Source organism: Primulina tabacum, chromosome 15, assembly GCF_025594145.1.
Source record: "Primulina tabacum isolate GXHZ01 chromosome 15, ASM2559414v2, whole genome shotgun sequence".
Lineage (NCBI taxonomy): Eukaryota > Viridiplantae > Streptophyta > Magnoliopsida > Lamiales > Gesneriaceae > Primulina > Primulina tabacum.
The window spans coordinates 4,107,027-4,130,449 of NC_134564.1; the positions used below are offsets into that span (position 1 = coordinate 4,107,027).

General features: G+C 42.3%; 1 protein-coding gene across 1 annotated transcript; it reads left to right on the forward strand.

Moving 5' to 3' along the window:
- The first annotated feature begins 3,686 nt into the window (after positions 1 to 3,686).
- On the forward strand, positions 3,687 to 4,451 carry LOC142525801 (uncharacterized). Its single transcript, XM_075630092.1, has 2 exons — positions 3,687 to 3,989; positions 4,092 to 4,451. The coding sequence occupies exons 1-2, from the start codon at positions 3,687 to 3,689 to the stop codon at positions 4,449 to 4,451; spliced, it is 663 nt and encodes a 220-aa protein (XP_075486207.1).
- The last annotated feature ends 18,972 nt before the right edge of the window (positions 4,452 to 23,423 follow it).

Here is a 23,423-nt window from a genome sequence, read left to right on the forward strand (position 1 = left end):
TGGATAAGATGCTGAAACAAATGCAGCACTTCAACAACTTCTGGTAGGTATACTGTTTTATCGAAAAGACAAATCAGTTTCTAATATAAATGCCATAAAGATGTTCCCCCTCAATTAATGCAGTAGTAATGGATATTAAATACTAAACGACTCTTGGCAATCTTTCAATTTAAACCGTTGAATTTGAACAGTCGCAAGGATCCTTATCTCCTTTGAATATCACTATAAATACCTGCAAGGGTTAAACAAGGTTAAGTAAACATAAAAATCAAATGAAAGAAGAGGTAACAACTGATCCGGAAGCAGAAGCAAGAATGTTCAGAAGACAGCTTGCTGCGATTTCTAAGAAGATGTTGGAAAAAGTCGTTCTGCACATAATGATCCTTGGATCATACTCCTGGAGTTGTAATATTAACAATCAAAAAGATTGTTTGCTTTCATTGAGATTGATATGTAGCATCGATCCCTTCCAGAAGCATGCTAATGCAATAAGAGAGTGCTGGTGGATCGATAATGCTAATATCATCTATAATGCCCTGTAAAGTATCTGATTATACATTAGTGCTGACAAGACCCAAGCTTGCTAGATTCTTTGCAAGACCTAAGCTTGCTGATTCTTTTCGAAAAAGACTCTCCTTCTTCTGCTGAAGTACTTTGCAAAATACTACAAGCTGCTGATATTACTGAAGACATAGCTTGATTAGTCTAGAATTTCAGAAGACGTTTCGATTGTCTTGAGATTTCTGTAACTTTCGCTTTGTTTAATGTACTGGAAAATTTCTAATAAAATTTCAGTTGAAGTACTTGATGTTCCTTTATTCCTTTCTGCAAACAACTCAATGTTAGAAGAATAAAATGAATAAATGATTAAGTTCAGAAGGAAGTAAGTCGTCTTATGATAGCTTCTACTGGAAACTGAAGAAAGCCTTGTTTTGTTAATGAGACAAAATACTTCTGCATCTGACACAAAATCACAGAAGATCAGAATAAAGTTCTACCTAAATTAGTGCAATTATTAAATGAAAATACTTGGTAACTGAACCGATGATAGCTTGATATGGGATGTTTCATATATATCTACTGTAGTCAAGACTTTCTCGAGCTTTGGTGCCTGATTTTGATAAGTACACTTTGTGCACTTAAATTGTCCTTATAATTCATATAGATTGTTAGTTTTCTGGGGCAGAATTACGCGTTTTTGTTTTTTTTTGATGTGAATGCAGGAATCTAGGTGCGGCTACAACATGTGCGTGAAAACGAGCTAAAATGGCGCCTAGGAGAAGAAGTGCGAGCAATGCCCCGAAGCGAGTGAACTACAGTAGCGCATATGCGCGAGAGAGAGAACAGGCGAGACCAGTGAGCAGCGCGCATATGCGCCGCTCAGGGCGCGCAAGAAGAAGGCACGCACAGAAGGACCCGCGCATATGCGCGAGTTTTTGTCGCGCATATGCGCGCGGCGCGAATTTTCAGAATTAAATAGGTCTCGGCGTGTTTTTTTTAGGGGTTCTGAATATTCTTGGCACAACCGTCATATCATTCGAGAAGAGGAGAAAAGTGAGAGCGCACAGAGCACGGGACGTGAAGAACAGAGATAAAAGACGTTGGATCCGGACACGGAGACGCACTTTCATCTCTCGCCAACACGTTCTTAATTCGGTTTCTTACTTTTACGTTTTTAATGATTACAAACAGGTTTTGTATTGATTTAAATTCGAGTATGAACTAATTCTATTTTCTAGAGATTGATGTAGTTTTAGTTGATCCTATGTTATTTACGTTTTGAACTTTCATGAATTAATTCATCGTGTTTATTTGTGATTTCTTGTCATTAATGCTTTTGAATTACTGCTATAATTCGACTGATCTAATATTGAGATCTAACACTCGAGAGAGGTGATCAAAATTAGGACAGGGGAAATCGCATCGTCAGATGTTTATAACGTGCAAAAGACGTATAACTTTGGCGAATCCATAAGAGAACCTTGGTTGCATTTATTACGTGTTACTTGATTTTGAATAGACATATTAAAATCGGTAATGGGTAATACAGTTCTAGTTATCACTTGAAAAAGGGAATAGAAATTATTGTGAGTTATTGGTTAGTAAACACGATGCAATTAAATAACATGTTAGTTAATTTTGATTTAGCATAGGGAAACCAGACGAAATCATATCTCTAGATTTATTTACTCGGTGAATTTCTACTGCGTGCTAGAGTTACAGGATTGTTATTTTATTTGAATTGATCATAAACCAACCATTTGATTTGTCTAAATAAAGTTGAGCTATGTCAATCATGGTAATTAATATACAATTTTAAAAATTACTCTTCGTGGGATCGATATCTGTACTCAACCAGTACTAAAACTTGACACCGTATACTTGCGGTAGTGAAAATACGCAACAAGTTTTTGGCGCCGTTGCCGGGGAGTAAACTATTTAATTGCATATTGATATCATTACTAAGTATCTTTACTTTAATTTAGACTTTATTTTATTTTATTTATTCTGTTAATTGATAATCTTCTCGTTTTGCAGTGCATGCGAAGATTTCAAATCCCGACTTGCTGATTTTTGATCCGGAAATCGAAAGAACTGCCAGGAGATTAAGGAAAGCAAGGAGAGACGAAATTAAAGCAATGGCTTAAAACAGAGATCATCAGAATGAGCTCCCTAGAGAGGTGCCAATCCGGGAACATTTCCGCCCAGTCATCAACGCTCACTACTCTGGAATAGCTCGTGGAACTATTGCTGCTAATAATTTCGAGCTAAAGCCCGCACTCATCAACATGGTTCAACAGAACCAATTTGGAGGAGCAGCCACCGCAGATCCCCATCTTCACCTCAGAATTTTCGGAGATCACGGATACGGTAAAAATTAACGGTGTTTCTGACGAAATTATTCGATTGCGCCTGTTTCCGTTTTCTCTTAGGGATCACGCAAGGAGTTGGCTCCAATCTCTACCGCTGGGAAGTGTTACTACTTGGGCAGATTGGTTACGAATTTCTGTCAAAGTACTTTCCTCCTGCTAAATCTGCTCAGCTGAAAATAGATATCACCAACTTCAGGCAGAGAGAATTTGAAGTATTATATGAGGCGTGGGAGCGATACAAAGAATTACTCAGGAAGTGTCCGAATCATGGATATGCAGATTGGGTACAAATCGAGTTATTTTACAATGGTTTGGATGGGCCGACTAGAGGGAATGTGGATGCAGCCGCCGGAGGTACTATTTTTTCTAAAACACCTGATGAGGCATATGAATTGCTTGAACAGATGACCATTAACAGTTATCAGTGGCCGAGTGAGAGATCTGGATCAAGGAAACCTGCTGGAGTGTATGCTGTAGACCCGATCACATCACTTATGCACAGGTTTCGGCATTAACCGCACAGATAGCAGCGATGAACAAGCCAGGCCAATCTATCTGATGTAGCATTGGTGACTGCTGAGGAAGACCAGTTGTGGAGGAAGCTCAGTACATCAACAATCGCGGTTTTGGAGGTTATCGAGGTAATCCTCCCCCTAATACTTATCATCCAGGTTTGAGGAATCACGAGAATTTCTCTATGCAAACAACAAGAACGTGTTGAATCCTCCACCGGGGTTCAATACACAGAAAGGGGAAGGAAAGCCATCTTTTGAAGATCTAGTTGGGACATTTGTGACTGAGTCTGGGAAAAGAATGGCGAGAACTGAGTCTCGTCTTGATAACATGGAGACACACATTGGCAATATGGGTGCCACGATGAAATCCTTGGAAACACAGATTGGGCAACTAGCCAATGCTTTAAAAGACCAGAATCGAGGACAGTTTCCCAGCAATACCGAGGTGAATCCTAGGGAACAGTGCAAAGCTGTCACACTGAGGAGTGGCAAGGAAGTCGGAATCCCAAAGCCTGCTGAAGAAAGTGTAGAGATTACAGTTGAGGAAGATGAGGGAAAGAGTGCAAGTGTTGGAGAAGAGAAAGTAGAGGAACCTGAGAAAGTACTTAAACGCAGCCCTTACCAAAGGTGAATCTTCCATATCCACAGAGGTTAGAAGAAAGGACTAGATGATCAGTTTGCGAAGTTCCTGGAAATTTTCAAGAAAATACACATTAACATCCCATTTGCCGATGCATTGGAGCAAATGCCCAACTATGCTAAGTTCATTAAGGATGTGATGTCCAAGAAGAGGAAACTTCAAGAATTTGAGACCGTAAAGCTGACCGAAGAGTGCAGTGCCATACTCCAGAGGAAACTACCACAGAAACTCAAAGATCCAGGGAGTTTTACTATTCCTTGTGTTATTGGTGGCTCTAGAGTAAATAGAGCTTTATGTGATTTGGGTGCTAGTATAAATTTAATGCCTTTTTCTATTTACAGGACTTTGGAGCTTGGCGAGGTGAAACCTAGCACTATTACTTTGCAGCTGGCAGACAGATCACTTACCTATCACGAGGGATAGTAGAGGATGTGCTGGTAAAGGTAGACAAATTCATATTTCCTGCTGATTTTGTCATCTTAGATATGGAAGAAGACCAGGAGACTCCGCTTATCTTTGGAAGGCCATTCTTGGCCACCGGGAAAGCCTTGATTGATGTGCACAAGGGCGAGCTCACATTGAGAGTAGGTGGAGAAGAAGTCGTGTTCAACATCTACAACACCATCAAAGGACCAAATGAGGTAAGTACTTGTAATAGCATTGATATAATTGATTCATGTGTATCTCATGTTGGTGCAGGTAGGACAAAAGACTCTTTAGAGAGATGCTTGTTGGAGTCAGCTTCCATAGTGGATGAAGAGGACTGGGATGTGCGAGAGGATTTACTTTCTCTAATACGCTACCTAAAAAGATTAATGCCCAACATGAAGAGTTACTTGAGGATGCAAGTAAAGAGGTACCAAAAGCACCCCTGCATTGAAGGAATTACCGAGTCATTTGTGCTATGCATTCTTAGACGAGAGTTCGTCACATCCGGTAATTAATCTTCTGCTCTTACTATTGATGAAAGGGATAGGTTGTTGAGGGTGTTGCGAGAATTTAAGTCTGCTTTGGGATGGACAATTGCTGATATAAAGGGGATTAGCCCTACTGTTTGTATGCATAAATATTGATGCAGGAGTCCTATTCCCCCTATGTTGATCATCAGAGGAGGCTTAATCCAGCCATGAAAGAAGTTGTGAGGGCTGAGGTATTAAAATTGTTAAATGCTGGTGTTATTTATGCATATCTGACAGTTCTTGGGTTTCACCAGTACAAGTAGTGCCTAAAAAGGGAGGTATAACTGTAGTAAGAAATGAGAATAACGAATTGATTTCAACTCGTCCAGTGACTGGTTGGCGAGTGTGTATAGACTACAGGAAATTGAATGATGCGACTAGGAAAGATCACTTCCCCTTCCCTTTATTGACCAGATGCTTGATAGAGTAGGTGGTTATCATTATTATTGCTTTCTAGATGGTTATTCAGGTTATAATCAGATTGTCATAGCACCGGAGGATCAGGAGAAGACTACCTTCACTTGCCCCTACGGTACATTTGCTTTCAGAGATGCCATTTGGTCTCTGCAATGCACCTGCTACTTTTCAGAGGTGTATGATGGCCATATTTTCTGACATGGTCGAGGAAATAATGGAAGTTTTTATGGATGATATCTCTGTTTTGGTTCATTTTGATCATTGTTTGCAGAATCTAACGCTTGTTTTGCAGAGATGTCAGGCAAAGAATCTAGTGCTGAATTGGGAAAAATGTCATTTCATGGTCCCAGAAGGTATTGTGGGGCACAAAATTTCGGCTAGAGGATAGAAGTGGACAGAGCCAAAGTGGTGGCAATCGAAAATCTCCCACCGCCGAGGAATGTAAAAGGGATCAGAAGTTTCTTGGGACATGCCGGTTCTATCGTCGTTATATTAAAGATTTCTCTAAAATTACTAGACCTTTATGTAATTTATTAGAGAAAGATTCTACATTTATTTTTGACATGATTGTTTGCAGGCGTTTAACAGGATCAAGGCAGCACTGATTTCCGCACCCATCATGATAGTGCCTGATTGGAAGGAGCCCTTTGAGCTCATGTGCGATGCTAGCGACTATGCTGTGGGAGCAGCATTGGGACAAAGACGAGACAAGATGTTCAAAGCTATCTACTATGCAAGTCGTACACTCAATGCAGCCCAACAGAATTACACAACTACTGAGAAAGAAATGCTAGCAGTGGTGTTTGCATTCGACAAGTTCAGAACATATCTCATTGGCACCAAGGTAATGTTTTCACTGACCATGCAGCTCTTCGCTACTTGTTTGCCAAAAAGGATGCCAAGCCCAGGTTGATACGATGGATACTCCTACTACAAGAATTTGACTTTGAAGTCAAAGACAAGAAAGGTTGTGAGAACCAGGTGGCTGATCACCTGTCACGACTAGAGCTGGAAGAAAGAACTGAAGGTGGAGTTATCAATGAGTCGTTCCCAGACGAACAACTCTTCAAGGTAAATGTTACACATCCTTGGTTTGCAGATATAGCTAATTTTCTGGCTGCAGGGAATTACCTTCAGATTTAACTTATCACCAAAAGAAGAAATTTCTTCATGATGCAAGTTTTATCTGTGGGACGATCCCTTCTTGTTCAAGAGATGCGCTGATCAGATAATTAGACGATGTGTAGCAGAAGGAGAAGCGGGTACGATTCTAGAGCAGTGTCATTCCTCACCCTACGGTGGACACTTTGGAGCATCTAGAACAGCAGCTAAAGTATTACAGTCAGGTTTTATTGGCCTAATCTGTTTAAGGATAGTTATACGTTAGTTAAGTCATGTGATAAATGCCAAAGAGTTGGCAATATTTCTAGACGACATGAATTACCACTAACAAATATTTTGGAGGTGGAACTCTTTGATGTCTGGGGTATTGACTTTATGGGTCCATTCCCATCCTCTTTTGGTCAATCTTACATTTTACTTGCTGTTGATTATGTGTCCAAATGGGTGGAAGCATTGCCACCAGTACTAATGATGCTCGAGTTGTTGTTAAGTTTGTCCACAGGAACATTTCACAAGATTTGGAACGCCTATAGCCATTATCAGTGATGAAGGTACGCATTTCTGTAACAAAATTTTTAACTCACTGTTGGCTAAGTATGATGTGAAGCACAGGGTGACACTGGCATACCATCCGCAAGCTAATGGGCAAGCAGAGTATCCAACCGGGAGATAAGCAAATATTAGAAAAACAGTGAAGACAAACCGGAAGGATTGGCGATCAAGCTAGATGATGCATTATGGGCGTACAGGACTGCATACAAGACACTATCGGGATGTCGCCTTATAGGTTGGTCTTTGGGAAAGCTTGCCATCTACCTTTGGAACTGGAGCACAAAGCATTTTGGGCTGTCAAAAGCTAAATTTTGATATGGGAGCATCTGGCGAGCAACGACTGCTGCAGCTGAGTGAGATGGAGGAATTCAGGAATGATGCATACGAAAATGCAAAGATATACAAAGAAAGGACCAAGAGATGGCACGACAAGCAGATTCTTCGACGAGATTTCGAACCAGGGCAACAGGTGTTATTATTTAATTCTCGACTGAGGTTGTTTCCTGGTAAGTTAAAATCACGATGGTTGGACCGTTCACAGTAGAAACAGTGTATCCACATGGTGCAATTGAGTTAAAGTGCTCCAATGGGCAGACATTTAAAGTCAATGGTCAAAGGGTCAAGCATTACTTTGGAAATGAAGTGCGAACTATGGACAACATCCCACTTAGAGAACCAAAGTAGACAGGAGAAAGTCAGGCTGATGACGTTAAACCAAGCGCTGTGTGGGAGGCAACCCATATTTATTTATTTTTGCATTCGTTTTGCCTTTATTATTTTATTTCAATTCTTTAGTTTATTAATTTTAATCATCTCTATTCAAGTATTAATTTGAATCGTTTTATTTTTTTTTGCAGGTTATTTATTCATGAATTAAAAAAAAAAAAAATCGAGAAGGTTATGGACAGTGTGCCCCGCGCACATGCGCGACGAATATCCGCGCACATGCGCGATATTGGCAGAGGGCTCGGGCATATGCGCCAATCCTGGAGCGCACATGCGCGAAACTTACAGAGAGGTCGGCGCATATGCGCCAATAATCGCGCGCATATGCGCCACATTCCAGCATACCGGCCAGTAGCAGACGCGCATATGCGCCACTTCATGGCGCGCATATGCGCGCGACTCAGTTTAAGGGAAAAAAAAAGGAGATCGCGACTTCAGAATTCAGAAACCCACTCTCCCTAACACATCACAGCACCTCCCTCCTTCAACACTCCACGCCGCCGCCGCTCTTCCTCAGAAACCCACGCCGCTGCCTCCCACTACCGAAAGCCGACCACCGCCTTCACAACAGCAAATTTTCCACCAACACTCTGATTTCTGGTAACTCTCTCCTGAAGTTAAAGGCTTTATTTCGAAATTTTCTCAAATCTTGAGAATAGTTGAGAATCGGTGTGCGATTTTTAGAGGAAATTCTGTTATTGTGACGTGGGTACTTCGTTTTGTTCTAAATCGGTTTGTGATTGGGGCATATATCGTATTGCTAACCGGATTAAGTGGTTTGGTGAAATTATAATCGTTACCTACATTGGGGTGTGATTACCATAATTTTTTTTTTTCGCTCTTCAATTGTTAAATTTAGTCGGTGTTGATTGTGATGTTGGATTATTGAGTTGATATGGCGCCGAAAAAGAGGTCAAAAAGGGTGCCTCTTCCTCTTCAAGCTTCGATTCTCATCGATTCTGGAATGAGGAGGCCCAACAGGTGTATGAGAGCTCGATGACTCGGTCTATCATCCCAGAGAGGGATTTAATTTATCAACAATACGTGGTATTATTAAGCGTGAACTGGAAAGAAGACAATGGGTTGAATTTGCTCAACCTCCTCTAGATGCTGTGATTTCTGTTGTGCGAGAGTTCTATGCCAATCTGCGGATACGGCATGATGAGTCAAAAGTACTGGTGCGAGGTAAATTGGTATCGTTTGATTCTCAGACGATAAATATGATCTATCAGATCAAAGCCTCGAAGAAGATGAGTACAGTGAATTCTTAGAAGATGGGGTTGATTATTCAGAGGTCATTCGGACCGTGTGTCAGGCAGCGCCGTATGGAAAATGAGCTCGAGTGGTCCAATCTCGCTGAAGAAATCCGAGATGAACCCTAATGCAAGTGCGTGGACATCGTTCGTGTTGGCTCGGGTTCTCCCATCCTCGCATTACCACGATGTAACCAAAGACAAAGTTGCGCTAGTCTTTGCAATTTTGATGGGCAAATCTGTTAACTTGGGAAGAATAATATATGGATCGATCATGAGAGCCGGCACAGGATTAGCCACGGTCGCCCTTCCATGCCCTCACATTGTTACCGAACTATGCAGACAGGCCGGCGTCTCCTGGTCGCCTGATGAGCCAGTGCTTAAGCCGAAGGCTCCTATCATTGCTTCCTATAGGCCCCCCGATGATCCAGATGACGAGGACCTGCCACAAGCACAGCTTCCACCACCACCACCACCTGAGGGAGCCCGACAGCGCAGAGTGGAGACCGAGTTCACAGACTTGAGACAGAGATGGGCGAGCAGGAGGTTACTAGTTGAACAGCGCCAGGTGCTGGATTCGCTTCAGCACCGCACGAACCATTTCATGGGATACATGATGGACTTCACATTCGTTCTTGCTATGCGGTTCCCGCCTATAGGTCCAGAGGATCCTATGTTTCCCCAGCCACCTGCCTGGCCACCACAGTATCCAGGACCTCCTCCACATGCCCCACCCCAGCACATGGATGAAGATCTTGATGATGATGACGGCGAGCACTGACTCTTGTCGTGGGAGGTACGATTGTCCCGTTCTTTCTTGTTTATACATTGAGGACAATGCATGTTTTAAGTTTGGGGGGTTGATTTGATTTTTTTGATTTGATTCGATTTGATGCTTTGATGTTTATTTAATTTAAATGCTTTGATGTTTATTTAATCTAAAATAAATATATATATATATTTAATTTAGTCTTTATGTTTTTCGCAGTCGTTAATTTTTTTAGAATTGTGGAATAAGGTGATAATCAAACAATGAGGAGAGTTGAACCGAAATTCATGTTGTTCCTTGATTACAAATCCGAATGCATGCTATCTTTACTTAACCGTTTACACATTAATTCACGATTGCTATGATTGTTTATACACCCGATGTCAAGAGAGTGTTCATGTGGTTTGTGATTTGAATTGTATGAATGGACTCCAAAACCTGCATGTTGATTACTTTTTGTTGAGTTACATGTTCACTAACACAAAAATGATTCAGGCAGTCTTTGATTTATGTTGGGCCTGTTTTTCCTTGAAAAAATTGTCATTTGTTAGCCCTTTGAGCCTAAATGAGAATGAGATGTGTGATTTGTTCTGTTTAAATACCCGAAACATGATATGTCTGTGTTTGTTGATTGGTAAATTGAAAGGAGTCTAGAACTTGGTTTGGCACTCTTCGAGGCGAGATACGGGTATTGTGTGACTTAGGGATGATTTAGGCGATTCTTGGAACGTTTGAGCCTTTCAAGACTACCATAACATCATTTACACCCTAGTGTCCCATGTTTGAGCTTAATGAAAATCGAATGGAGTGTGCCAAGGCACACAAAGCCCCATTCGTATCAATTCTAAACTCCTACGTCAACTACCAACTTTTGAGCATATACACTAGTACCTACCGAAAAATGAGAGAAAACGAACCTTTGTATCACTACAAAAGTTCTTCTCCCTTGTGTGCATAAAAGAATATCATCGAAAGAAAAAGATGAAAAGATGAAAAGAAAGAAAGAAATGTCTATAAAAAAAAAAAAAAGAAGAGATGTTGAAAAAAAAAGGGGGGAAAAAAAAGTTGAATAAAGAGTAAAAGAGTATGACATGTGATGTGAAAAAGAGGACAAAATGGTGAATATGTTGTGGCAAGGCAAGTGGAAGTGAAACAAACAGGAAGGAGACACATGTTGTAAAATAAACTGGTTTGTTTTCTCTCACTTTTGATTCCCTATCTTCATTTGTAGCCATTAACCGTAGCCTAACGTTATAAGCTTAAAAGATCTATTAACCGAGTCACACGTACCCAATATACTAGTGGAGAAGAGTTGTCAAAGTTAAGCCTATGGACACTTGAAAAATACCGTCGATAAACACAGAATTTGATTGTGTACATGTGCGCATCTCATGATATTGGATTTTATTTGGTTAATTGTTGTCTTCACTCTTCATAATACCACTTTGTTTAGCCAAATGTTACCCTATAAGTCCTGTTGATTTGTGAAGATACATGTGTGTCTCAATGATTTTCTAATTACATGTGTGTCGAGGAGTCCAAAATTTTATGAGATGAAAAGTTATGAACTTATCTTTGCATTTGGAGTGGGTAAACGAGAATAGCAGAACACCACGCACGTGAACTGTGAGTAATGTGGCATGTGTTTGATTCAATATCATGGAAACTGTAATCTCTGAGGCGAGTGGTTACCCTTTATTCCAAAATTCTTGTTCGTTTAGTTACTTTCTTTAGGATGTGTTTAGTCGAGTCTAGCTAATGTTTTATTTATTTTATTTTGCTCGGGACTAGCAAAAGTTTAAGTTTGGGGGATTTGATAAGTGTACTTTGTGCACTTAAATTGTCCTTATAATTCATACAGATTGTTAGTTTTCTGGGGCATAATTACGCGTTTTGTTGTTTTTTGGTGTAAATGCAGGAATCTAGGTGCGGCTACAACATGTGTGTGAAAACGAGCTAAAATGGCGCCTAGGAGAAGAAGTGCGAGCAATCCCCGAAGCGAGAGTGAACTACAGTAGCGCATATGCGCGAGAGAGAGAACAGGCGAGACCAGTGAGCAGCGCGCATATGCGCCGCACAGGGCGCGCATATGCAGCAAGAAGAAGGCACGCACAGAAGGACCCGCGCATATGCGCGGCGCGAATTTCAGAATTAAATAGGTCTTGGCGTGTTTTTTTTAGGGGTTCTGAATTTTCTTGGCACAGCCGTCATATCATTCGAGAAGAGGAGAAAAAGTGAGAGCGCACGGAGCACAGGACGCGAAGAACAGAGATAAAAGACGTTGGATCCGGACAAGGAGACGCACTTTCATCTCCCGCCAACACGTTCTTAATTCGGTTTCTTACTTTTACGTTTTTAATGATTACAAACAGGTTTTGTTTTGATTTAAATTCGAGTATGAACTAATTCTATTTTCTAGAGATTGATGTAGTCTTGGTTGATCCTATGTTATTTACGTTTTGAACTTTCATGAATTAATTCATCGTGTTTATTTGTGATTTCTTGTCATTAATGCTTTTGAATTACTGGCCATAATTCGACTGATCTAATAATTGAGATCTAACACTCGAGAGAGGTGATCAAAATTCGGACAGGGGAAATCGCATCGTCAGATGTTTTAACGTGCAAAAGACGTATAACTTTGGCGAATCCATAAGAGAACCTTGGTTGCATTTATTACGTGTTACTTGATTTTGAATAGACATATTAAATCGTTAATGGGTAATAAGTTCTAGTTATCACTTGAAAAAGGGAATAGAAATTATTGTGAGTTATTGGTTAGTAAACACGATGCAATTAAATAACATGTTAGTTAATTTTGATTTAGCATAGGGGAAACCAGACGAAATCATATCTCTAGATTTATTTACTCGGTGAATTTCTACTGCGTGCTAGAGTTACAGGATTGTTATTTTTTGAATTGATCATAAACCAACCATTTGATTTGTCTAAATAAAGTTGAGCTATGTCAATCATGGTAATTAATATACAATTTTAAATAATTACTCTTCGTGGGATCAATATTTGTACTCAACCACTACTAAAACTTGACACCGTATACTTGCGGTAGTGAAAATACGCAACAACGATAAGCTAACGTCCCAACCCTGTCGAGGATCTCGAATGGTCCGATGAATCTCGGACTATGCTTCCCTTTCTTCCCAAATCGCATGACACCTTTCATAGGTGCTACCTTCACGAAAACATGGCCGCCAACGGCAAACTCTAGATCTCTCCTCCTCTGATCCGCATAGCTCTTCTGTCGGCTCTGAGCAGTCCTCATCCTATCACAGATCTTGACTACTACATCGGCAACCTGCTGATTAATCTCCGGACCCAATAGGAGATCTACACTTACGACCATACAGTGCTTCAAACGGAGCCATACCTATAAACGACTGGAAATTGTTAATATAGGTGAACTCTACTAATGGCAAATTCGACTCCCAACTCCCAGAGAAATCCATAACACAATCCCGGAGAAGATCCTCCAAAATCTGAATAACTCGCTCTGACTTCCCATATGTCTGAGGGTGGAAAGCTGTGCTAAACAACAACTTCGTACCCATAGTCGAATGCAAACTCTTCCAAAATGAGGAAGTAAATCTAGGATCTCTATCAGACACTATAGAAACTGGAATACCATGAAGTCTGACTATCTCGGATATACAACTCTGCATACTGAATCATGGTTAAAGTCATCTTGATAGGCAAGAAGTGCGCTGATTTGATTAGACGATCAACGATCACCCAGATAGCATTTGATCCTCTAACTGACTTCGGCAAACCACGAAGTCCATCGTGACATTCTCCCACTTCCACTCGGGAATGGGAAGAAGTTTGAGCATACCTGCTGGTCTCTGATGCTCCACCTTCACAAGCTGACATGTCAAACACTCGGACACAAAACGTCTGATGTCTTTCTTCGTCCCAGGCCACCAATACAACAACTGCAGATCTTTGTACATTTTCGTACTCCCATGATGAATAGAGTACGGTGACTTATGGGCCTCTGATAAAATATCTGCTCGAGTAGAACCACTGCTAGGAACCCACATTTTGTCTCGGTATCTCACAATACCGTTGCTGACTGTATACAAGACACTGTCCTTGGCCTCATCTCTCTGCTTCCACTTTGCCAACTGCTCATCTGCTGACTGCCCACTGCGAATACGGTCTAGAAGAGAAGATTGAATCGTCAAAGTAGATAGACGGAGAACTCTACCTCGAGGATAAGTCTCTAGATCAAACCTCTGCATCTCAGACTGAAGAGGTCTCTGAATCATCAAATGAGCCATCACTGCGATTCCTGCTCAATGCATCCGCAATTACATTAGCTTTGCCCGGGTGGTAGCTAATGTCACAGTCGTAATCCTTTACTAACTCCAACCAACGCCTCTGACACATATTCAGCTCTTTCTGCGTAAAGAAGTACTTGAGGCTCTTATGGTCGGTAAAGATCTGGCACTTTTGTTCGTATAAATAATGCCTCCAAATCTTCAAGGCAAAACCACGGCTGCCAACTCTAGATCATGGATAGGGTAATACTTCTCATGGATTTTTAGCTGACGAGAAGCATACGCTATCACCTTCCCTTGCTGCATCAATACTGCGCCTAGATCGAGTTTCGAAGCATCGGTATACAGAACAAACTCTCTGGACCCTGACGACATAGCCAAAACTGGTGCTGAGATAAGAGCTTGCTTCAAAGTATCGAAGCTCTTCTGACACTCCTCGTCCACACAAATTTAACATTCTTCTTGATCAATGATGTGAGTGGAACTCGATAGAGAGGAATCTGAATGAAAACTTCCGATAGTATCCTGCTAGCCCAAGGAAACTACGGATCTCTGATGCATTCTGCGGCACAACCCAATCTCTGACTGCTACAAATTTCGCTGGGTCTACCTCAATACCGCTGCTAGAAACGATGTGGCCTAAGAACGCCACCTTCTCTAACCAGAACTCGCACTTAGAACTTGGCGAATAACTTATGCTTCTGTAGGGTCTGCAAAACTGCGGTCAGATGTCTGCTGTGATCCTCATGATTCTTCGAGTAGACGAGAATGTCGTCTATGAACACTATCAAAAACTGGTCAAGATACGGCTTAAATACGCGATTCATGAGATCCATGAAAATCGCTGGCGCATTCGTCAAACCGAACGGCATCACAAGGAACTCATAGTGGCCATAACGAGTCTAAAAGCAGTCTTGGAAACATCAGCATCTTTCACCCTCAACTGGTGATAACCATAACGCAGATCAATCTTGGAAAATACCAAAGCTCCCTGCAACTGATCAAATAAGTCCTCAATCCGCGGAAGTGTGTACTTGTTCTTCACTGTAACCCTGTTCAACTCCCGGTAATCAATACAGAGCCTCATAGAACCATCTTTTTTCTCCACAAATAAGACTGGCGTGCCCCATGGTGAAAAACTCGGGCGAATGAACTCCTTGTCAAGAAGTTCCTGAATCTGCTTCTTGAGTTCTGCCATCTCTGTCGGTGCTAGTCGGTAAGGTGCTTTTGAGATCGGGACCGTACCTGGCATAAGCTCAATCGAAAACTCCACCTCTCTCTTGGGTGGCATACCGGAGACGTCTTCAGGAAAAATCTAGAAAATCTCTAACAATCGGAACATCTGAGGCTGACTGACTGGGCGCCTCGGGAACGGACACACAAGTCGCTAAAAAAGCCCGACACCCTCGCATGAGCTTCCTAGCCTGGATGCAATGTATATGCGCGGTAAAGGAAAGTACCTGTCTGGTTCGAATAAGAACTGCGTCATCCGAGGCGGTCGGACTAGAACAGATCTCCGCTGGAAGTCAATCAGAACTCTGTTCCGCAATAGCCAGTCCATCCCTAGAATGATGTCAAACTCTGGCATCGGCAGTACGATAAGATCCGCATAAACAAGATTGCCATGAAGCTCGAGGTCTATGTCGAATCACATTGGTAGCTGTCATGTCCTCTCCAGAAGGCAGTACTACTGAATACGCCACATCTAACCCAACGGTCTTGACCTTGAGGAAGTTAGCAAAGACCTCCGAAATAAACGATGTGAGTAGCCCCTGAATCTATCAAGGCTTTCGTAGCGGAACCGGATACAAAAATTCTCCCTGAAAGGTTGGAACATCAAGCTGAACCCAATAATTACTAGAAATAACTTATAAACAGGCGAAGGTCAAAGTTCTTTTAACCTAATTCCCGAAAATAACCCTGATTAGAGCATGCAATCCTATCACAATTCTAAGTTCAAAACCCTAACCCAGATTTCCAGAAACGTCTAAATTCAAATATAAAATTAAAGCTGTAAGATACCTGTCATGAGCATGGTGTCTGGGTTCGACTCTGCTGCATGGAGAGCAAAGACTCTGCCTTGGGTAGGCAGACTTCACGAGGGCACTGCTGCAGCAAGTGGTCTGGACTACCACACTTATAACACTTCCCTGAACCAAACATACATGCTCCTGGATGGCGGCATGTGCACTTAGGATAAACTTGGTGCTCAAAGGTCCTTGGGACTGCACGTCCCTGCTGCTGCTGCCGCTGTCCCCTATTCATGGGTGGGCCATGGAAAGGCCTCTTGTTCTGATGCTGCTCCTGAGGAGGAGGACGGTGTGGCATCTGGACTGGGCGCTTGCACTGGCGGTCTCTCTCTATATCCCGCTGATCCTGCTCTGCAGCTAGAGATCTAGAGACGGCAACATCATAAGTAGTAGGGCAGCCACCCTAACATCACGGCGCAAGATCGAACGCAGACCATCTAAAAAATGCCTCAACTTTGCTCCAGCATCACTCGCAATTAGGGGCACGAAATGGCAAATAAATTAGTTACCCATTAAATAATTAGAGTTTATCTACCCATTAAATAATTTTGTGAGTTAATAATTAGTTATTGAACTTATTTACTACTTACCTCAAATTACTTAAATAATTCCCTAAACATTCTTTTATATTAAATTAACCTATTATTGTCTTAAATAAATTCTGGGACTGTTTTCTTAATGTTAAATTTATCTCATTACTCCAACTCCAGTCTGACCTCACTTAATTAGCTGAAAAGGTAACAATTAAACTACTGCACAAAAGAATTAAATTTAAAGAAAAAAAATTTAAATCTCATGCAATAAAAATCATTTTATTTAAATACTAGAAATTATGCATGGCTTAAACGTAGTCTGATTTACGGGTTCTACGCATGCACTTGCCAAAATGTAAGCGATTGCACTCTTTGCACAGTGGCCTATCTACATGTGAAGGGCCTAAAACTCCTTTCTTGAAAATTTGCGGAAAATTAAAAATTTTCTTTTTAAAAGAACTTAAATGGCCTCATTCATAAAATCACTGGGAATCAAGTTCAATGTTTAAAATAATGCAGCGGAAGAAAATAAAGTTTTGCCAACAAAACAATTTAAAAATATCCAACGACTGATAAAATTGTTTGCGGAAAAAATAACAACTGCTGCACTGAGGTCCTCGGGTGCCACTACTGCCGACCCAAGCTGGCTCACTGGTCCCCGCCCTCGGCCCTGGCCTCATCAGTACCTACAACAATCAAGTCTAGTGAGCCTAAAGACTCAGCATGCATAATCGCAGGTAACGAGTAAAAATCTGAATTTAAAATATGCATGAGTTAAATATCCTGTCCTGAGGCATACTGAAAATAATCTGTACTGAGCAATTATAATACGTGCATAACTGAACTGGAAATCACTGTAAAAATATTTGCTCCTTGGAGCCTGTACTGAAATATCTGGTAAAATTTTCTGTTGAGATTATGTTTTACGCCTGTGGCCACTGCACTAAGCTGAACTGATCGGTAACTGGCTACCGGGGAGGCTGAAACTGAACTGAGCTGGCCGGTCACTGGCGACCGGGTGGTACCATACTGAACTGATCGGTCACTGGCGACCGTATAAAATAACACTCCCACATAGTGAATGAACCACAAGCCATATCGCATAAATCTCAAAAATAATCATTTTCTATTTAATGCACGTAAAATAATTAACTGGCTAATGAAAATTCCAATTTTACCAACTGGATTGGATTGGATCGTTCCCAGGCTCGCTGCAACCTAACTGTGCCATGAAAAATATGCAATAGCTTAAACTTGACCAACTATGCAATTTACGTTCAAAAGATGCGACTATGACGCCTAATGACTTCGCATTTAATCATGACTCCGAGCCAACCTGAACCGACACTGAACCGACGTATAGTCATGATTAAAATACGCTGAAAAATCATAAAATAATGTTCCTAAAATGATAGGGTCGAAATCTAGGTGGAATGGAGGCCAAAACACGAAACGCTCTTTCGAGAGTCAATTTGGCACATTGCACCGTAAATTCTCGTACGACCTCAAAAATGATCCAAATGACGAACGGTCAAAAACATGACCTTCCAACTCAATGAGGCACTGTCCAGTCCAAGGCCATGGGCTAAAAGCCAACCAAGAACTCAAACGAGCCTTCTGAACGACACAGCAACTTGCTGTAATTTCCAGCAGCTGCGCAACTACAAGACTTGCGTTGGTTTCGAGACTATCGGCCATTAGGGGCGTGAACCACCGACCAGAGACTTACCAACATCCCAAGGAATGATTTGAACCATGGCTAAGGGCCCTAGGCCAGCCACAATCCGCATCACACCAAACTCAACCGAAGGGTCCAACCGAGAGCAATGCATGCGTGTGTAGTGTTTATGCTATGATCGATGTCTTGCGTTTCCAGTGGCCATTTGATTGACCATGGCACGATCTAGACATCTAGGAGCATGATATGAACCGTGGCTAAGGGCCATAGGCCAACCAAGATCCATACCAAGCAACAAAGAAACGAACCATATGCTGAAAAATGGAAGGCCGAAGGGGAAAGGGGCTGTTTTGTTGATTATTAAAAACCGATGACCATGGACCAAGCCACCAAAAGGGCAACTTAGTCACGTCTTAGACATGCTAGGGAAGTGATCCAACCATGGCTATAGGCCCTTGGGGCAGCCAAGATCAGATCCTTCCTCCATGACAAAAACTGAATTTTCGAACAACATTTCTGCACCTATGGGGTTGCTGTCATTCTGAATTTCCAGCAAGCATGGGGCTGGTTTGAATGGACCAACATGGTCCTAATGCATCCTACTACATGTATATAAGCCGCCTTGGGAGCCTGGAGTCGATCCAATACCTGAAACTCACAAACAAAAGAAACGTGAAGCTTGCCAAGGAAATCGAAAATTCTGCATGTGGTTTCAAAATGTTTTGACATGGATCTCGATTTTTACTTGAATAAACATGATCATGTACTGAAAAATAAATGATAATATGACTTGATTGAGGTTTGAAAGAAATCTAGACATGCCTGGTTTCGTTTCGAAAGAAAACGAACGAAACAACGACGACGCGGCACGGAGGAGGTGGAGCGCTTCTTTTCTACCTTCTTGCTCTCGATTTTCTTTCTTTTTGCTAGTACTCACGATTTTTCTACTGAAAATGAGTGTGACACTCTGAATTTTCGAAAGGAGAGGGGGGAAAATGGTTATGAGGGTGAGGAGAAGGGTGCACAATATAGGAAGAATCAAGACCAAGTCCACTCCCCTTTGAATTTGAATTTTGAATTGATATCAAATGAGTTGGTGGATGCTTCTAGGAGGTAGTGGCCGAAATTTGCTTATTTTCTAGTCTAGGATATGTCCATTATTAATTAAATTGTGCTCCCAAAAATCCTAGAATTATCCTACTAATTACATGCAAAGAATTGGTCAAAGTTGATGAGTTGGAAAATGAATCTTCTAGCACTAAGGGTGGCCGAAAAATGCATGATAAAATAAAGGGAAATGTTGATTATCTAGTCAACTAATAATCCTTGAAAGCCTTACTAATCCTTTAAATAATTTAGTGAGCTAACCCCTTAATTAATAACTTAAATGAGTTCATTTCTTAATCACCTCAAATAATTAAATTAAATCCTCAAACCTCCCTTTCTAACTTAAATGAACTTGTTGCTAGCTAAATTAACTTCTGGAAATATTTCTCGAATCTTAAATTCTATCTCAAAACTCCAACTCCGGTCCGGCCTCACTGAAATAACTGAAATGCTAAAAATCAAACTACTGAACTGAAATAATAAAATAATTAACTTCAAACAAATGCATTTAAAATAATCATGCAATGAAGTCAATTAAATTTAAAAATCTAGAATTATGCATGGCTTATACGTCTACTTTACGGGTTCTACAATCCTTCCCCCCTTAAATAAATTTCGTCCTCGAAATTAGAACTCACCGAATAACTCAGGGTATCGACTTCTCATCTCCGGCTCAGACTCCCACGTAGCTTCCTCCTCTGAATGGTTGAGCCATTTGACTTTGACTCGCTTAACCAACTTGTTCCGAAGTTTCTTCTCCTGTCTGTCTAGGATCTGCACGGGTCTCTCCTCATAAGATAAGTTCGGAGTAAGCTGCAACGGCTCGAAATTCAGCACATGCGAAGGATTTGCCATATACTTCCTCAGCATGGAGACGTGAAAGACATTGTGTACTCCGGCCAGATTGGCGGAAGAGCCACACGATACGCTAGCGTCCCAACTCTGTCGAGGATCTCAAACGGTCCAATGAATCTCGGACTGAGCTTCCCTTTCTTGCCAAATCTCATGACACCCTTCATAGGTGCCACTTTCACGAAGACATGATCGCCCACTGCAAACTCTAACTCTCTCCTCCGCTGATCGGCATAACTCTTCTGTCGGCTCTGAGCAGTCCTCATCTATCACGGATCTTGACTACTACATCTGCTGCCTGCTGAACAATCTCTGGACCCAACTCTGCTCTCTCTCCTACTTCATCCCAATGAACAGGAGATCTACACTTGCGGCCATACAGCGCTTCATACGGAGCCATACCTATAGACGACTGGAAACTGTTGTTATAGGTGAACTCTACCAATGGTAAGTTCGACTCCCAACTCCCAGAGAAATCAATGACGCAAGCACGGAGAAGATCCTCTAAGATCTGAATAACTCGCTCCGACTGTCCATCTGTCTGCGGATGGAAAGCTGTGCTAAACAGCAACTTCGTACCCAAAGTCGAATGCAAACTCTTCCAAAACGAGGAAGTGAATCTGGGATCTCTGTCGGATACGATAGAAACTGGAATACCATGGAGTCGGACTATCTCTCGGATATACAGCTCTGCATACTGAACCATGGTGAAAGTCGTCTTAATAGGCAAGAAGTGCGCTGATTTGGTAAGACGATCTACAATCACCCAGATAGCATTCGATCCTCTGGCTGACCTCGGCAATCCGGTCACAAAGTCCATGGTAATGTTCTCCCACTTCCACTCGGGAATAGGAAGAGGCTTGAGCAAACCTGCTGGTCTCTGATGCTCGGCCTTCACTAACTGGCAAGTCAGGCACTCGGATACAAAACGCCTGATGTCCTTCTTCATCCTGGCCACCAATACAATAGCTGCAGATCTTTGTACATCTTCGTACTCCCAGGGTGAATGGAGTACGGGGACGTATGGGCCTCTGATAAGATGTCTGCTCGGATAGAATCACTGCTAGGAACCCATATCCTATCTCGGTATCTCACAATACCGTCGCTGACTGAATACAAAACACTGCCCTTGGCTTCATCTCTCTTCTTCCACTGTGCCAACTGCTCATCTGCTGCCTGACCGCTGCGAATACGGTCAAAAGAGAGGACTGGATAGTCAAGGTAGATAAACGAGGAACTCTACCTCGATAAGTCTCAAGATCAAACCTCTGCATCTCAATCTGAAGAGGTTTCTGCATCGTCAAATGAGCCATCACTGCGACTTTCCTGCTCAAAGCATCCGCAACTACATTAGCTTTACCCGGGTGGTAGCTAATGTCACAATCGTAGTCTTTCACAAGCTCCAACCAACGCCTCTGACGCATGTTCAGCTCCTTCTGCGTAAAGAAATACTTGAGGCTCTTATGGTCGGTAAAGATCTGCACTTCTCTCCATACAGATAGTGCCTCCAAATCTTCAAAGCAAAAACTACGGCCGCTAACTCCAGATCATGGGTAGGGTAATTCTTCTCGTGGATTTTCAGCTGTCGAGAAGCATACGCTATCACTCTCCCATGCTGCATCAAAACTGCACCTAAACCAAGCTTCGAAGCATCGGTATAAAGGACAAACTCGCCGGATCCTGACGGTACAGCCAAAACGGGTGCTGAGATAAGAGCTTGCTTCAAAGTATCGAAGCTCTTCTGACACTCCTCGCTCCACACAAACTTCACATTTTTTTGTCAGTGCTGTGAGTGGAACGGCAATGGATGAGAATCCTGATGAATTTCTGTAATATCCTGCTAGCCCAAGAAACTGCGGATCTCGGATGCATTCTGAGGCACAACCCAATCTCTGACTGCTGCAACTTTCGGGGTCTACCTCAATGCCACTGCTAGAAACAATGTGGCCCAAGAACGCCACCTTCTCTAACCAGAATTCGCACTTACTGAACTTTGCGAATATTTGTTTCTGCAATGTCTGCAACACTGTGGTCAGATGCCTGCTGTGCTCCTCCCGATCTTGGAGTAGACGAGAATGTCATCTATGAACACTATCACAAACTGGTCGAGGTACGGCTGAAATACGCGATTCATGAGATCCATGAAGATCGCTGGCGCATTCGTCAGACCGAACGGCATCACAAGGAACTCGTAGTGACCATAACGAGTCCTGAAAGCTGTCTTCGAACATCAGCATCTCTCACCCTCAACTGGTGATAACCGGAACGCAGATCTATCTTGGAGAAAATCGAAGCTCCCTGCAACTGGTCAAACAGATCCTCAATCCTCGGCAGTGGGTATTTATTCTTCACTGTAACCCTGTTCAACTCCCGGTAGTCAATGCAAAGCCTCATCGAGCCATCCTTCTTTTTCACGAATAAGACTGGCGCGCCCCATGGAGAAAAGCTCGGGCGAATGAACTCCTTGTCGAGAAGTTCCTGGATCTGCTTCTTAAGCTCTGCCATCTCTGTCGGTGCTAGTCGGTACGGCGCTTTGGATATCGGAGCCGTACCTGGCATAAGCTCAATGGAAAACTCCACCTCTCTCGGTGGCATACCAGAGACGTCTTCGGGAAAAACGTCTAAGAAATCTCTGACAATCGGAACATCTGAGGCTGACTGGCTGGGTTCCTCGGGGACAGATAAAAAGGTTGCTAGAAATGCCCGACACCCTCTATGCATGAGCTTCCTAGCCTGAACATAAGGAATAATGCGCGGTAAAGGAAAGTACCTGTCCGGCTCAAATAAGAACTGCTCCATTCCAGGCGGTCGGACAAGAACGGATCTCCGCTGGAAGTCTATCAACACTCTGTTCCTCAATAGCCAGTCCATCCCTAGGATGATGTCAAATTCCGGCATCGGTAGCACAATCAGATCCGCATAAACAAGATTACCGTGCAGCTCAAGGTCTATATCTCGGATAACATTGGTGGCTGCCATCTCCTCGCCTGACGGCAACACTACTGAAAAGGCTGTATCTAGCCCAATGGTCTGGATCTTGAGAAAGTTTGCAAAGACCTCCGAAATAAACGAGTGAGTGGCCCCTGAATCTATCAAGGC